Source organism: Leopardus geoffroyi, chromosome E1 (assembly GCF_018350155.1).
Source record: "Leopardus geoffroyi isolate Oge1 chromosome E1, O.geoffroyi_Oge1_pat1.0, whole genome shotgun sequence".
Classification (NCBI taxonomy): Eukaryota; Metazoa; Chordata; class Mammalia; order Carnivora; family Felidae; genus Leopardus; species Leopardus geoffroyi.
Window position 1 is genome coordinate 38,546,670 of NC_059330.1, and position 17,340 is coordinate 38,564,009.

General features: G+C 55.4%; 1 protein-coding gene across 1 annotated transcript; it reads right to left on the reverse strand.

Moving 5' to 3' along the window:
• Window positions 1–12,199: 12,199 nt before the first annotated feature.
• Window positions 12,200–16,311, reverse strand: NEUROD2 (neuronal differentiation 2). Its single transcript, XM_045488686.1, has 2 exons — window positions 16,194–16,311; window positions 12,200–15,031 (listed from the first exon to the last, which is right to left on the reverse strand). The coding sequence occupies exon 2, from the start codon at window positions 15,024–15,026 to the stop codon at window positions 13,878–13,880; it is 1,149 nt and encodes a 382-aa protein (XP_045344642.1). The 5' UTR covers window positions 15,027–15,031; window positions 16,194–16,311; the 3' UTR covers window positions 12,200–13,877.
• Window positions 16,312–17,340: the final 1,029 nt, after the last annotated feature.

The window sequence follows — 17,340 nt, forward strand, 5'->3', positions numbered from 1 at the left end:
GTATCATAGGAGGGGGGTGCCCACCCACATAATGAGAGATCCTGCTCTGTGACACAGAGAGATGCTTCTTATATGCCCCATCCTCTGAGAATGGCTTAGTTGTTTGTATGTGTGTGTGTGCATTTGTACAGGAACTTGTGTGCAAAGAACCTGGTGATTTGCACACATGTGTGCAAGCCAGAACACACCTGCCTTCTGTGCATTTTCCTCAGGAAATGTGTGTGTGATGTGAGTTATCTGTTTGTCTAGGCCCTCACAATGGCAAGTAACTTGTACATTTTTTCATGTGTGTACCTGTGGGTAGAGTTCACACAGGATAGAAAGGGCCTGGCCCCAGAGTTGAGTTCTGAGCTCAGCTCCCCACTCTTCTTGTCTGTCCCTAGCTCCCTGCATCTTCCCCACCTCCCCTCATGCTGGGCAGAATGCCCTCAGCCTGTGCCGGCTGGCACACATGCCACATGGTGCCTGGCGCGCGTCTGGGCAAGGATGACGCCCCCAGGCCCGGCTGGGATACTAAGCCACCCGCTGCCTCCCCCACCTCCAGAACGGAGCGTCCCCATCCCGTCCCCTTTCTCAGCCAGGGACGCGGGGAGCAGGCGGGGACACGGCACAGACAGATACAAACACACAGATGCACCCAGAGACGCCCACAGGCGTGTGCCCCATAGAGGCACAGGCGTTCACACAGACTCAAGCACATTCACATACACACTCACACACGCACATTCACACACACCCAAAGAAACTCGTGGGCACTCACCACTTGCACAGATCTCAGCCTGAGTAAACTCTAGGTACCGGCCTAGCCAGTTAGGCGAACGCACCCGCTGTCTCTGTCCGTGGTGCTGAAACCAGATCTTTCTCCTTACCGAAGGACAAGACAGGGAAGAAGAGATCAGAGGAGCCCCAAGATGGGCGATAGAAGACAGAAGGAATGGAGGAGAGAGAGGAGATGAGAGGGAGAAACTCACAGATAAAGGAGAGAGAGAATCTAAAGGATACCGTGGGAGCCAAGGCGGGGGGGGGGGTGGGGGGGGTGCCCAAACACCGGGACTAGGAGAAGTAGGTGAGGATGAATGGTGACCTCAGACCCTATCCCTGCCGAAATGCAGACTTAGGGTCTAAGGACTAAGCCTTCGATGCCATTCAGGGCCAATTATGGAAGATTTTGGTAAGAATACCATAGCAGGTGGGGGACCCTGGATGTGTGGTTTCTGTGGCCTCCAAGTGTCCCTTTCCAGGTGCCTTCTTGCTCTGGAAGACCTTAAAATTGTAGGGAAAGGAAACAGACACTAAAAAAGTTCTATCATAACACTGAAAAAGGCTCCCTACCTGATCTCTATTTGTTCATTTGTTTGTTTTCTTTCTTTCTTTCTCTCTTTTCTTTTCCTTTCCTTTCTTTTCTTTTCTTTTCTTTTCTTTTCTTTTCTTTTCTTTTCCTTTCTTTTCTTTTCTTTTCCTTTCTTTTCTTTTCTTTTCTTTCTTTCTCTCTCCCTTCCTCCCTCCCTTCCTTCCTTCCTTCCTTCCTTCCTTCCTTCCTTCCTTCCTTCTTTTTTTTGAGAGAGAGAGCAAGAGCGAGCAGGGAAAGGGTAGAGGGAAAGGGAGAGAGAATCTTAAGCAGGCTCAATGCCCAGCAAGGAGCCCAGCATGGGGCTCGATCCCATGACCATGAAATCATCACCTGAGCCAAAAGCAAGAGTTAGCCGCTTAACCAACTGAGCCACCCAGGCGCCCCTCCCCACCTGATTTCTTATCCCAATTTGTGTTGGGCAAGTGGACAGCAATGTTGATCTGGATTTGTTCTGAGGATTGTAGGGATTTAGTGACTGCTTAATGCTTATCCACAGATTGGATTATGGGTTCCTATCTCCCTCTCTTGACATAAAAACTTCTCTCTGGTGGGATTGCCTAGTAGGGATGCTCTCCTACCAGCAGCCCCTTAGTTGTGAAATTTATGGAATATGAGGAATGCCCAATGTCCTTTTCAAAGACCAAAGGGTTTATCATATAAAAACTAGGCAAGAGGGAATAAAGGAAAGATGAGAAAGGAAAAAAGGAGGAAAAGAGGGAGAAAGGATGTGTGAAGATGGATGAAAGGATGAAAGAGGAAAGGGAAGAGGAAAGAGATTGGAGAAAGGAAAAGAGGATGGAGGTGCAGATGGCAGAAATGAGAGAGGGCATGAGTCACCCAGACATACTCCAGTGTCCAGGGAAAGGGCAGAAGTATGCCAGGTGGAGCAAATTGCTTCCTGGGGGCCCAGATTAGACTGGAAGTCCAGGCTGGTCCTGCAGCTGTTCACAATGATATCCTCCATCTAGAGCTTTGGGCTGGGAGACCCCCATGGGCCAGGACTACAGATATGAGCAACAACTGCCCTATCACAGAAGATAGGATCAAAAGCAGTTAAGTCTGTGTGTGGGTTTCCTCAAGTGCGAGATAGGGACAGTGAGTGCCTTCTTGGGGGTGTTTCCACCTATTTGCATATAAGCAGTGGCAGGAAGAGGAAGCCACATGTATGGGCATCAACTGGAGAGAGGGTACTGAGTTGACTGAGGGAGAGGAGCAGGCAGAGGGAGAAAAGAGGCAAGAGAGAAGTGAGTGAAAAAGAAAGGATAGTGTTCCTAAAGTTTTTTTGACCTCCTAATTATTCTCCTTTTTTTCCTACCAAGAGAGAAGCCAGGGTTAGGATACAAGCTAGGCATATGTGCCTCAGTGTCCTTGTCTGTAGTATAGGTATGATGACAGTCTCAACCTCACGGCGTGAATGAGATAATTATTAGCTTGTGTAAAATGCTTATTTTAAGTCAGTTATAGATACATAATAAGCCCCACATATATGTTAGTTCCCATTGTTGTTAGATCTTGGTCTTGCACCGGAATCAGTAGGGAGATTTTTCTTCGTGTTTAATTAGACTTTCCTGGGGCGCCTGGGTGGCTCAGTCGGTTGAGCGGCCGACTTCGGCTCAGGTCATGATCTCGCGGTCCGTGAGTTCAAGCCCCGCGTCAGGCTCTGTGCTGACAGCACAGAGCCTGGAGCCTGCTTCAGATTCTGTGTCTCCCTCTCTCTCTGACCCTCCCCCGTTCATGCTCTGTCTCTCTCTGTCTCAAAAATAAATAAACGTTAAAAAAAAATTTTTTTTAATTAGACTTTCCTGCCAAAGCCTTAGGTCTAACCTATAAGTCTTCTTTTGGGCATCATGGAGAGTGGTGACTTTCCAGCCCTTCAAATTTGCTCCTGAAGACAGAGAGAGCCAGCAGATTTTCTGGGGCATGGAGGGAGAACCCCATGGTAAAGTGACAGGGTCTAGGGAACAGGGTACCCACCAAGGATTGTCAAGGATGTTTTCCTGGATTCCTGAAAAAGCTGGATCCTGGACCTACATCAGTGCCTCCCTGCCCAGACTGGAGCCTCAGCACTTCACTATTTAGGGCTGGTGCCCCCAAAGAACTCAAGCTTGTACAGGTGTGAACATGTGGGTCATTTCTTCCAGATTGCTCTTCCAACCCCAACACCCCCCCACACACACATTTTTACCTACCCTTCTGCTCCTTTCTTCTGAGGAATCCAGGTAAGAGGAAAGAAATTCCCTCACTTAGAGGGGTGGGATTTCTCCACCCTGCACAGGCAAAATAGATGATCTCATTCTGGAGGTCAAGGAAGCATGTGGGGACTGGCACAAGGAGGGGTGAGGGGTGGCAGGGCAGTCCCATGTCTTCCCATTCCCCCCAGCTCCTGTCTCATCACTGTCACCATTCAATCATAGCAGATGGGCTGCAGCTGTGAGCGCCAGCCCGGCACACAGGCTGGTCCGTGCCACTTGGGAGAGAAGGAAGAGAAAGGGAGGGAGGGAAGGAGGAGGAATGAAGGGAGGAGGGAGAGAGGAAAGGGAAGAAGAGGAGGAGGAGGAAAAGGAAGGGAGTGGAGGAGGAGAGAGTTTGAAGAGAAAGGGACTTGGTACCCTTTATGCTTCTCTCTTCCCAGCAGGAGAGCAGAGGCCAGGGCTGGGCTCACAAGCTGGGCAGTGCCAGGCGAGATGGGCATATGCCCTTGATTACTACCAGGACCGCAGGCCAAGCCTCCGCAGCCGCCACGGCCTCATAAATCAGTTTTTAAGTAGCAACCACATGGACATTTCCCAGCTGAGAGGCCTGGCCTCTGTCGGCCCAGCTAGGGCAGCCCTCATGGAAGGGCAGGTGCCAGGCCAGGGCATGGAAAAAAGAGAGGTGGTCATCAAGGCTTGGTGGGAAGTGAGATTGGAGCCTGTTCAGGCAAAGTCTGGGGGCAGGGTCTCCCGCCAACAGGGAGTACGTAAGAAGGTGATGAGTGGCTGGCAATGGGTCCAGAACCCCCTGTTGGGGCTCCTAGACCTTGCCCTGTGTTCCCCTGGAGAAATGCCTACAGACAGAGGGGGATGGTGCTGTTACTGGAACTCCCTCTCCCCCTTCCCATTAAGAATAGAGTCTGTGTGAATGTGAGGGCAGTGTGTGTGCTTGCGCACTTGGGTATCTGAATGTGCTCACTGCTCCTGATGCATAGGAAGGTATCTCCCCAATATCTAGCCCAAGGCCAGCAGAAACCAAGTATCCAGTAAGATTGCTTGAATGAATAAGTGATCAAGTGAGAAGGGGGACAGTTAATGTGTGTTCCCAGGAATGGGAGGATTTATATCTGAGTGTGTATGATGGCCAAGTCTATGTGTATGTGTATATGTGTGTATGGGAGGGGGGATTGTCTGTGGATGCTCTGGGGAGATCTATTCTGACAGACATCCCTCCACACCCTCCCTTTCAGCCCTCCCCTGAGCCCTGATTCTCCCCTTCTGAGGACCCACCAGTAACACAGCAGCTCCTGAATTCCACTCCCCCCAACCGATCAATCCCGTGCTTGGCACCCTCTTCTGCAGGCCAGCGTTGGTGGCTGGGGGTAGGGGCATGGGGAGTGGGGGAGTCCCGCCCCTGGAATGGCGGGCAAAGCGGGTGGGGTAGGGGCGCCCAGCCTTCTTGCGCCCAGTGTCTCCTCCCTGGATGAACAGATGTCTCGGAATTTTAGATGTGCTCTCCGCCCCTCCTCGCAATAACTACCCCCACCCCCAGCTGGCACTGGCTGTGGCGTAGCGCCCTCCCCTCCCCCACCTCCGAGAGCAGAACCGGCTGATGGATCGGGAGCACGGCCGGAGGCCCTGGCCCAGAGGCGGGGAATGCCCGTGGGGTCGCAGCAACCGGCTGGGCCGAATCCCCGAGGCTCCTGGAGCGAAGAGAACCGGGTCGGCGCTGCCCCCGCCTCTTGCCTTCTTTTCTCGTTCCTTCCCATTTCCGCATCTCCTCAGCCCTGTCTCTCCTTCCGCGATCTCCCGTCTCTCCGTCCCTCTCGATCTGTGCCCCACTTCACAACCCGTCCCGCCAACCGCGTCTATGCAAACCCTCCACACAGAGCCTTACACTTCGCGACAGAAACTCCTCCTGGCAACTTCGGCGGAATTCTTCCCTCCAGAGACCCCCTTCCCTGCATTCCGTGAGCCACCCCACCCCCAACTGGCCGCCTGCCTGCCCTCTGTGGAAACCCAGAGTTAATCCGGAAAACATAGAGGGAGGGCTGGAGGGGAGTGGGGATCGAGATTAGGGAGGCCAAGGATACCCGGGTTGGCCCGGGTTTGAGAGACACCCAAATTTTCTAATCACTGCTAATTAAGGAACAATCCAATTCCATAGACCCCCAACTCGGAGAAGGGGGCGGGACCCGCTGAGGGCAGGAGGGGGCCTTGGCAGGGTTTGGCAGCCGGGGGTGGTGCCAGGCACCCTCCCCCACCCTCCCCCCACCCGCCAGCATTCCGAGGTAACAGGCATTTGTTACCCAGCTCGTGCCAGGAGCGATTGGCAGGTTCGAGTAGGCACAGTCATTCCGCACACAGATGTCCCTGCGTTCGCTCTTCTGATATGAATTCTGTCAGCTCCGAATCTGAGGGAGATGAGCAGACAGCCCCACAGACAGAGTTACAGACAGACAGAGCGATTGTCTGGAGGACACAGAACTCCACAGATATTTATTTTTCTTCTCTGAAAAAAAAATTAATGAAAGAAAAATAAGAAAGACCCCCCACAAATTTGGGGGGACACATCTGAAGTCCTGAGTGTGGCCCTCACTTTCTCAATCCTCCGGGGTTGCATGCCCACACTTTTCCAGGCTCCCCCAGGGCCCCGCAAATCATCCCTGAACTTCACATTTGAGTCGTTGCACCCAGCACCACAGAAGTCTGGGATATCTGCTTCCTTGCATAGGACCCAAAATTCCCGAATCCCTGCAAGTTCTAGGAAAGCACCAACCTGGTGCAGGTTCCAGCATTCTAAAATCTCTGAAATTAGAAATTCCAGAACTCTCGCTCCTGGGTAAATTGTGCCCAGTGCTCAATTATTGTATCACTGGAGAGGGGGGAGTGGGTGCTGTCCCATGTACTGGAATGAAGGGCCCCGCATGCCTGGTCCTCACCAGCCGCCCCCATTCCACCCCCTGTCTTGGCAACCAGCCAAAAACTCAGCCTGCCCTTTGAATTAGGAATGCAGAAAGGTCAAGCCCCCTGACTCCTGCCCCTTTCTGGCACTCCTTTTCAGCTCCAGTTCCCATCCTGACCCTCCGTACCTGACCTGGTCATTCTGCCTCTGCCCCCCCCAGCAGCTGTGGGAGAGAGCTGGTTGGTCACTGGGCATCTGTGAGCAGGCTGGGCATGAAGAGCCGCTGGGGTTTGGTTCTCCCTGGGCAGCCCGTACTTCTGGAAGAAGGGGAAGGCAAAGGGGCCAGAGAAACCCACTGACATCAGAGGAGAGGGGCACAGAGGGATTTGGGTTGTGTTTTTTTTTAATCTTTCTTTCTTTCTTTCTTTCTTTTTCTTCTTCTTCTTCTTCTTCTTCTTCTTCTTCTTCTTTTTTTTTTTTTTTTTTTTAAAGAAAAAGCCCCCATCCTGTGTCATCATTTTTATGGGATCTGCAATTCTGGCAAAAATCTGTCTTTAATTTAGCTGTCCATATAAAAATCCTCACTGTATAATAATGAACAGATGCCATGGAATTTAAGCTGGAGCCTCGGCTCCTCCCCGCCTTCCCCCCGCGCCTGGCACCGGGCACCGGGCACCGGCTGAGTGGCACAGACTGGCACCAACACGGGAGCGAAGGGTGGGCAGGGGGCGACCTGGGCTCAGCGCCAGGGCACTGGGGTGGTGAAGGGGTGTCCAGGCGCCGGGCTTGGCCAGGCGGGAGCTTTTCCGTGGTGGCACCAAGGGAGAAGTGTCTGAGGGATTTTTCTCTTTCTACAAAATGATCAGTAGTTAAGGGTTTTGGTTTGGTTTCGCTTAAGGGCTCTGTGGTCCTTCTCAGGTTTGTTTGTTTGTTTGTTTGTTTGTTTGTTTTTTCAAGGCACCGCCCTCCCCCAATATAAATCCAAATGTTTTCGAAGTTTTAATTGAGTTGTGTTTAACCCTTCCCGTGCGCGGCGCCCCCGCCTCGGCCTCGGAGCCCAGCCGAGCGCGAGTTGGGAGTTCGCTGCAAGCGGGATCCGTACCGCTTCCGGCCGGCCCGAAGCCTCCGAGGTATCCCGGGCGCCCGAGCCTCCCGAGGCTCCCGCGCAGCTCCCGCAGGGCAGGAGTACCCTTTTGCCCTCCAGGAGTGAGGCCCGATGTGGCATCTGTTCGGCGAGCAGGAGAGAGGAAGGCAAGAAGGAAAGCCCCACTTCCCCCATACCAATTCTCTCGCTTTTCCCTAGGGAAAAGAGAAAACTCTGCGAGTCAGGTGTCCCCCACTGCCTCCGCCTGCGGTCGAGAAAGCAGGCATCGGCTTGGGATTGAGAGGTTGGTTCTGAGCCCCCCACCCCCACCCCCACCTCTTGCCTTTAATGCGACTCTGGCGAGAACAGATGTCCCAAGCCGGGCGGACTGCCCAGACCCCGCCCAGCTGTGCCCTTGGCGAAGACTTGGCTGAGGGTAGGAACTGGCACGCGGGTCCCCAAAGTGGCTTGGGGGCTCCTTCGCCCCGGCGGGACATGACCTGGCAGCCTCGGCCTCCTGGCCAGCGCAGCCTCGGGCGGGAGGCGGAAGCGCCCCGGAAAGACCCGTTCCTAATTCAATTAATTCCAAAAAGAGGAATGAGAGGAATACGGAGGTGGAGAGAAGCTAAGAAAAAGGTTTGAATAACCGAACACCAGGCACACACTCAGGGTATGGAGCCCTGCAGCCCCAGTGTGTCTGGGGAGTTGGCACTGCCCTCCTGCACTCTAATAGGAAGGCGTGTTAGAGCCACACCCTGGTGCACATCTGGGCAGCATCTCCACCCAAGGCGGTACCCCAGCTTTCTTGGCACAGCCAGTGTCTAGGGGTTCCCTTGTCTTTTCCTCTCTGACCGCCCAGCTTCTCCTCACACCAGGGGGCTAACCCCCGTCCCTCCCCCGCCCACCTCCCAGTCTCTGCCAGTCCCTGGCATCTCCCCCTGAGAAACTGGTTACCTTTCTGCCCGTGAGCCCAGCCTTCCTCTCAGTCCTCTCTTGCTGGCACTCCCCGGGCAGGCTACTCCCATCCCAGGGCTTTAGGATAGACAAAGTTTCAGAGAGCAGACCAGTCCTTCTGAGGTGGCTGTGCCCTTTCTTACCACTTCTCATCAAGGAAAACTGTCCAGAATTTTTAAAGATGCAGGACAGAAAGGCAAGAGGCTAATTCAGGATTTAGGAGAGGAACAGGCTTTTCAGATTTCTCAAAGTCCAGGTCCTTACTTACCTCCCCTCTGGGTCTGTGGTCGGTGCCTTCATGCCCCAGCCTTAGAGAAAGAAAAGTGACGATATCTTCGGGCTGTGAGCTGGGAAGCCTGTTGTGACTGCCGAGGCCCACCTGCCCCCTTCCACATCTTGCAGGAAGAAACTTTCTCCTTTGAACACATAAGAGCAGGTCAAGTGTGGAGTCCTGATCTAACCCCTGTTGTGACATGAGGAGCCTGGGAGTGGAGGCGAAGGCCAAGCCTGGTCAGGCCTGGCCCACACTGTCCCTTTCTTCCCACCTTCCTTGAGAACTAAACTGTGGAATCTAGAATTATCCCTCGGTCTCAATGTCCCCTCAAATCCAGATTTCTCCTCCAAGGAGCAGACAACTTCAGGTTTAAGATTCTGGGGAAGAGAAGAAAGCCAAGGTCATCCAAGACAGAATGAAATCTCTGACCTCTATGGGCAATTCTTGCATCGTCAGGCTTGTAAACTTTCCCATAAAACAGAAAGAGAGGGAAGCAAACACAGCCCGATGGAGTTCAGGGAGTTCCAGGGCTTCCCTGTTGCTGACTCCCTTGGGGTTTAGTTTCCCTGGACTGTACTCAGTGGTTTATTGTGTTGTCCTACGAGGTGATGAAATCAGAGCTGGGGGTTCACTGGGCATCAGGGACTCCCGGTCGATTGTGGCTGGTTAAACAGAGAGGAGAAGAGCACAAAGCTTTTTCTCCCTTTCCCCCTGATGGACAAATGGCCTGGACTCAGAAACATCTCTGTTTCCCTGCCATTTCCAAATGCTTGACTTCAGATGGGGGTGGGAAAATCAAGAGGAAGATGCCCTCCTGATTGATCCCGGCTGCAGCTTTCAGGTTTCCACAGCCCAGGGGTTGAGCTGAGCCTCTGCTAGTGCGTGCTTGGAGATCCTGCTGCTCAAGCTAGGACAGGGAGGGCGTCCTCTCTAGGACTTCTCCCCTTGCCCCCTCCCTACCACTGCTCTGGCCCCTTTTAGCTTTTTCCCTCTCCCCCACCCTACACACCTCCTTCTGTTCCTGGAGCTTCTCGGTGTGTGTGCGTGCAAGCGGGAGAGCCAGCTAGAGAAAACGACCTGCGAGGGGGAGTTTGGGGCTGCGTGTCCTCCCGCATCTTCTTCTTCTGCTCATCTGGCCATCTCACCGGGGAAGTTGAGTGTTGGGAAGGGGGGTGATGGGAGGATAGAGCACAGCTAGAGTGCAGCCAGTATGGGGGAAGGGTCAGGAATTGGGGAAGGGGTAGCTCACGTAGTCGCTGGAATTCACTGGAGGCAGAGGCAGAGGCATTGGGGATCCCAGCCCCAAAAGGGGCCGGAGCACCTCCGCCTGCCTTGAGGTGACCACAGGTGCTGTGTCTCGATAGTCATCAACATCTTTTGAAAGGAACTGGAATCCACCTTTCAAAACCTAATCATGCCGCGTGGAGTAGCCGGAAGAGTGAAGTGTAGGAGTCTGGTCTGGCCAGGGAAGCCACGTGGAGGGGTCTTTTGCTTCCGGCCCCAAGCCACCTGGATGCCACCCAGCCCGGGACTTCAGAACAGCTTCTGGGAAACAGGCTGAGTGGGAGAGAAGCCCAATTAACCTTGTTTCCAGGGCAGGATAAGACTCAGGCCTCGGGATGGGTGCCGAGTTCTTTTTCTCTCTAGTTGTCCCTGCCAGGCCTGTCCCATGCCATGAGCAGACCAGACTCCAGATTTGAGTCTGGGAGTTGCGCCTAGCTTCATACATCATGGAAGTGGGGGGGGGGGGGGAGGAGAAGGTGGGTCAAATCCTTTCTCCCAAGAATAGGGGTGACTCAGAGGTTTATTAAATCCCCTTAGACCACTGACAGAGGTGAATGTTAGGTCGAAGGGTCCACTTCTTAACCTCACTTTAGATATATGATCCCATAAGAATTCTAGAATGAAATTTTGAGAGGATTCCAGTGAAATTCTACAAAAACCGCAGGAGAATTCCGCCCAGAATTCCACCCGGGTATCAGGAAGGGCCTCTCGTGGTGCCACGCTCCCTGGGGCCGTCACAAGCGGCCTCCGTCTGCGGCAGGCCGGAAAGCAAGAGACTGGACGAGAGTCAGCACCGGGGCGCGAACAGCTCCCAGCCTCCTGGCCTCTGTCTACCCGCAGCAGTCCTCTGGTAGAGAGAGGGCATTGTCTCCACTGGTGAGAGTGTTTGGAAGTGGTCACTTAAAGGAGGCACCAAGCTGAAGGTCAGACAGTATAATCCGATCTACGCTTTTACATTTAAAGCTTCCTTCAACTAGCTTTTCCTTTCACAATTTTGTCATGGCGCTCTCCTTTTTGGGGGGCCTTGGATCAAATCTTTAAAAGCCTTAGCATCCACCCCCAACAGTACACCGCCCATTTCAGTTCTAAAACAAGCAACAGTGTTGTTGTTGTTGTTGTTGTTGTTGTTGTTGTTAATTATTTAAGGAAGCAGCGTTGGAAACAGTCTCGGTACTCCTAACCATGTTCGGGCTTTGGGATGTTAGTCTTTGGGACTTAGACCCCTCCCCTTCAAATATTCCAGGGGTCCAGTGGGCACCGATGTCTAAGGGAGGGTCCTTTCAGGGAAGTCAGTTCAGAGATACCTGTGCCCCTGAGGCTCAGAGAAAGAGAACTGTGAGGCTGTCTTCTCTGAGATGAGGAAGCAGCTTAGGCAGCACCAACTCCTCTGTGGTGCCCTTTTTCCACCTCCCTAGGTTGAGGGCTTCCCTCTGTCTGGAGCTGCACCAGGCAGGAAGGAAGTTGTCCAGATGTGGACCAGAAGGGTTCCTGCTGTCCTGTCAGGGGAAACTCATGGTGATGTCAAGCTCCACTGTTCCAGGTGGGCACCTAGGTTCAGACCCTTCATACAGCCTTGGGATGTCCCTGCAACCTTATCAACACCACTATAAATTTCAATATTCTTGAGGCTAAAAATGGCTGATTCCCCTGAGTCTACTGAAACACAAATTTAAGACTAAAAAGACTTCCTACATTAATATTTCATCCTCATGACCTTATAGTTTTTTTATTTAAAAACATCCCTGTCTGGCTCAAATGGTTGTCTCTCTATCTCCCTGCACTTGTTTTTTTGCAACAGTGGGCAGAGGGTTGTAAAATGACTGGGTGTTCCCAACTGGGTCATTTTTCAGTGAAGAAAAGATATTTTGTTCTCAAAGGAGGTGCATGTTTGGGAACTGAAGGAGTGTAAGGAGATTAGTACAATGCTTTGTGCTAGGAGAGTGTGTAAGTCTGTGTAAGGTCCGGGAAGGGCAATGACTGTAGCTGTTTTGGTGCCCAGTGGATGGGTGTGAGGAAGGCTGTAGGGTAGAAATCCCTCCCAGGAATGTCCAGGGTCCCTGTACCTGGCCTCTGCACAGTCACTTGACTCTGTCTCCATCCCCCAGAGCCCCAGCTCAATCCCCCAAATGAAATGAGGCCACTGTGAGAAACCGGGTCCGGCTTTGCATCTCATTTACATAAATATTTATTAATCGTCATTAAACTGAACAGAAACACGCAATGCACTTCGGGTGTCCGACGGGAGTTTCATCTTCGCTACAAGAGGAAGGTAAAATTGCGTGTGAGTGTGTGGGTGAGTGTGTGGGTGTGTCGCTTGTGGGTTTGCATTTTTGCCTCGTGTGTTTGGATGCCTGATCTCCTGCCTCCGGTGGGGAGAGGTTCTCCTTTTGCCCCCTTTTCTGGGAAACTTCCAGAAGGAACCCTCAGCCCTCTCCCTGCCCACCTGCTAGCCAGAACCAAGAGGACGCTTCAGACAAAAACCTCCTCTCCAGTCATCGGAAATGGCCGGCGCCTTGCGCCCACCGAGGCACAGTCGGGCAGGGGCGGGGCTGTCCCCAGGTCTTGGTCTCCACCCTCAACCCGGGATGAGGCTTGCCTGTGGGGAGCGGGGGGTCGGCGAGGTCTCCTCCCCTCTGCCCCCGGACGCCGGCGCCGGGCCTGCGTGTGCGTGCGGTGTGGTGTGCGTGTGTGTGTCTCTCATGCAAACCCTCCCTCCCCAAACCGACCCCCCCAACAGTTTGCCATTCCATACAAATTTGGAAACAGATTTTTAAAAAACAGCATGACGCACAATGGGGACGGGGCGGGGGAGGGCAGTGGCACTGGGGCCCCAAATCTCCGAGTCACTGATTGTAAGAACCTGGGGAGGGGAGGGGGCGGCGCCGGCCCCCACTTCACCAAAGTGCACAGATCCGCGCTTGGGCGGCGCGGCCCGCGGGCCGGGAGGGGCATCCCGGGGCCGGGCCGGGCCGCTAGGCTCAGTCAGAACCTCCTTGCATAGATATTTGTGTCTTTTTATTATTGGTAGTAGTATTTTTTGCCTTTTATTGCTTCTAAAAGTTCTTACTGCGTTTTCTCTCCGATCCGGACTCTGCGTTCGGCCTCCGTCGCCTCTTAGCTTTTTTTTTTTTTTTTTTTTTTTTTTTTTTGTATGTATGTTTGTTTGTTTTTAAAAAAGGAAACGGGGAAAAACGGATTCTAGTTACAAATTGTCTTGGCCTCTCTCTTTCCTCTCAATCCACACTTCCTCCCGCCAAAATTAAAATCACGAAACGCTGAGACGAGGGGTCGGGGAGAGGGTGTTCCAGGTCCAGGCTGGAGCGCCCTGACTTATGCCCTCTTCAAGAAAGAGGGGGCGCCCGGCTCCTTTCTGCCACGGCAGCTCGGTGTCTGTTATAATAATAATGATAATGATAATAATAATAATAACAACAACAACAATAGAGGGAAAACAGTATCCCACAGCTCAGCTGCCCCCTTGCCGATGCCTTTGGGCCTGCAGAGGGGAAGGGGAGGGGGAAACCTAAGTGTAGAGATTGGGAATGGGGGGTGGTCTCCAGGGAGTGCCCTAAGAGGGGTCCCTGGAGAACTACCCCTGGGAAAGAGGAGGAAACCCCTTGGGGAGAGAGAAGGCGAGTCCCCTGGGGTAATCGAGGCTCCTGGGACGGGCCACCCACTGGTAAGAGGACTGCACTGCCCGGGAGAGGGTCAGTACCGGCGGCCCGCTCCCCGCGCCCGGCGCCAGGATAGGTGGGGGTCCCCTTGCGCTCGGGGGGCTGGGGACAGGGGTGCGGGCAAAGGCAAAAGAAAAAGAAAGGGGCAGGCGCGAGGTCTCAGTTATGGAAAAACGCATTGAGCTCCTCGTACATGGGGCCCCGGTCGTGGTGAAGGTGCATATCGTAAGACAAGAGATTCTCCGAGTGGACGCCCCCGCGCACAGCCGACGAGCCAAAGACCAGCCCGTGGCCCGTGGGCCGCGAGCCGGGCAGCGCCGAGTAGTGCATAGAATAATGGTAGCTTTTCTCGTGGTCGGGCGACGAGTCCTGCTTGAGTGAGAAGTTGCCATTGAGACAGAGCGGGGGGCTGAGCGGGCCCTCGTACTCGGAGCTGTTATAGTCCGGGCTCGCGCCGCCGCCGCCCGCCGCGGCATACAGCGTCTCGTAGGCGGCGCAGTAGCCGTGGGTCCGCAGGGCGTGCGCCGCGCCGCCGCCCAGGCCGCCCGCCGCCTGGCACTGTGCGCCCGCCAGGCGCGAGCACGGGTACGGGTAGGGGTGCATGGCAAATGGGCCACCAGAGCCGTGGAAGCGGCCCGTGCCGTCGGCGCCCTGCTCCGTGAGGAAGTTGCGCGAGTTGAGCTGCAGGCAGCCGGCCACCAGGTTGGTGGTGGGCTGCGATAGACCCTTGCACAGCGTCTGCACGTAGGACACCAGGTCGGGCCGCTTGCCGGAGCGCAGGATCTCCGAGAGCGCCCAGATGTAGTTCTTGGCTAGGCGCAGCGTCTCGATCTTGGACAGCTTCTGGGTCTTGGAGTAGCAGGGCACCACCTTCCGCAGGTTGTCCAGCGCCGCGTTCAGGTCGTGCATACGGTTGCGCTCCCGCGCGTTCGCCTTCTGCCGCCGCAGCTTGGAGCGCTCCAGGCGCGCCTTGGTCATCTTGCGCTTTTTGGGCCCGCGTTTCTTGGGCCGCTCGCCCTCTGCCTCGTCCAGCCCTTCCTCCTCCTCCTCTTCCTCCTCCTCCTCGCCCCCCAGCTCGCCTTCCTCCTTGACCTCGGCCAGCGCGGCCTCCGGCACCTCGTCTGCACGGAGAGGGACTGGCTTAGAGGCCCGGGCTGGCCCCGGAGCCCCGGGCCCCGGCGGAGGCGGCGGCGGCGGCGGCGCGTCGCCCTTGTCGCTCCTCGGTTCGTCGTCGTCGCCGTCGCCCCAGCTGGCGAACTTGGGCACGTCCGAGAGGAGACCGGGCTCGCTGAACAGGCGGGTCAGCATGGTGCCTGAGGGCGCCCCGCGGGCGGGAAGGGGAAACAGCACTGAGTGAGGGGCACAATGGGGTCACGCCGCCCCCCCCCAACTCGCCTCCACCCCCAAGTCCGGGTGCCCAGGGTGCCCAGGGTGCCCTGGATGCCCACCTCCTCCTCCTGCCCCGCCCAGAGCCGGCCCAGCCCTGCCCCGGCTACCGGCCCGGGATCTCGGCCCAGGCCCTCTCCCCAGCGCTGGGCCCCGGCTCCGCCCCTTGCCTGAATGAGGGGCCGCTGCCCGCACTCGGGGCTTCTCCGGGTCAGGGCAGGGACCGAGTCGGGGCGTTAGGAAACAGACATCTTCGCCCGGGGAGGCGGCGCGCTCGCCCTGAACGCCGGTTCTCTCCTGGCGGTGGAGGAAGGCTGGGCGGCCGCGGGTGGGGACAGCTGCCCCTCACGGCGGCTCTGGCGGCCCGGGCCCCTCGACCGGGCTCCCCCACCCCTCCCGCGGCTCTCACCCCCACACTCCCTAATCCAATTTGCAACTTGGCCGCGCGCCGCCCTCGGCCCGGCCCCCACCCCCGCAGCCCCAATTCCAGAGGCGGGAGGATCGTCTCTAGCCGTTGCGTCCCCGGCTCCCGGAGCCGGCTCCGGGAGGCGAGGACCGAGGAACCCGGGCGTGGGGAGGAGACGGAGAGAAGCGAGCCTCGTCCGTCTCCCCTGCGGTCAAGGACCCCTTTAGCCCCTTCAAACTGCCTCCCTCCTTCACGACTCTCCAGATCTCGTTGTATTTCGGTACTGATGGTGGGGGGGAATCAAATTTGTTTTCTTTTCTTTTTTCTTTTCTTTTCCTTTTTTTTTTTTTTTTTTTTTTTTTTTGGGTGGTGAAGAAAGGTCGCAGGTTCCTCCGGGACAACCATGCGGGGGGGGGTCCCCATCTCAGCTTCTTCACTCCCCCCCCACCATGATCTTGCTTTTCTCCCCAAGCCCATCGCAAGCAGAGACGCCTCCCTCTGTAGCCCCTTGAGCTGCAGCCCCTAGGGGAGAGGGAACCCTGGGCACCTCCGATGCCCACCCTATGAGGGGGCATCGTCCCAGGAAGGGGGGATTTGCGGACCCTCTTGTCGGCCGAAGCAGCCGCCCTCCCCACCCCCCCGCAGCCGGCGGGTCAGATCTAGCTCCCTTTCGGACAACTTACCTCGGAGAGGAGTCAAGGGGAGAGGGGAGGGGAGGGGGGGGAGGGGGGCAAGAGAGAGAGGGGGGAGAAGAGGAATCTTCTCGCTTATTTCATTGTTCCCCCATCTTCAGGGAGCGGGGGCAGCGGCTCCTCAAGGCGGCGGGCGCCGGCGTCTTCAGAGCGCCATGCGAACCGCGGAGCGAGTGTGGCATCTCTACCAGGCGGGGTACCAGCCTCTATGCCAGGCCATATGGGCTTGGCACGTCACGGGCAGCAGCTATCACATGAGAGACGGTGATTGGCATGCGTCTGCATTGGGGGAGAGCCGGCTCCCCCGGGACCCGCCGCCATCTGTCACTCTCTACTCCAAAAAAAAAAAAAAAAAAAAAAAAAAAAAAAAAAAAAAAAAAATTAAATAAATAAAGGAAATAAATAAATATCTCTGCCGCCCTCCCCTCCCCGCCCAACGCAGGGAAAGCAGGGATTGAGAGGGAGGTGGGAGGAGTTGCCCCCCTTGGATATAGAGCCCCCCACATGGGAACAATGGGGTGACAAGGCTGGCAACTGGGGGTTTGTGGTGGCCCCCAATTCTATCTATGCTCTCTCCAGGGTCCTGCTCTGTCCATTTCCTCCCTTGCAGGCCCCCAAAGGTGGGTCAGGGACCAAACCTCAGGTCTGGAGAAGGGACCTCTATGCTTGCCCCCACTCCCTGGGAGGATCCCCTCAGTCACAAAGGGACAGCTGAGGCCCCCTCCCAGGGTGGGCGTGGGGGGCGTCCCTAGCCCAACCCCATAGGTAGATGTTGGCACCATGCCATCCCTCATCCCTGTTTGCCCCTCCCCCACCCACCCTCACGCACACACAACATATGTGGCTGAACGAAATTCAAACCAAGGGAAAGACAGAGAAAAGGAAAGACTTGCCTGGATGTCTGTGCCTCTGCATGGGCGTGTGTGTGTCTGTGGGGACATGTGTGTATATCTGTGGAGTCAGCCTATGGGAGAGATTTCCTTGGGTGTTTGGGGGCATATGTATGTTGGGGTGGGGGTGGAGAAGAGCCTCTAGGATAAGCCTGTGTACCCACCATCAGGAATGAGGGAGAGGGTCTCAGTCTGGATTCCTAAACCAGAAATCTCTCACTCACCCCCTCCCTCATGTCCTCCCCCTG

Bases quoted from the DNA above. Each gene is read 5' to 3' on its own strand.
- NEUROD2 (XM_045488686.1), bottom strand. From the start codon at position 15,026: ATGCTGACCCGCCTGTTCAGCGAGCCCGGTCTCCTCTCGGACGTGCCC.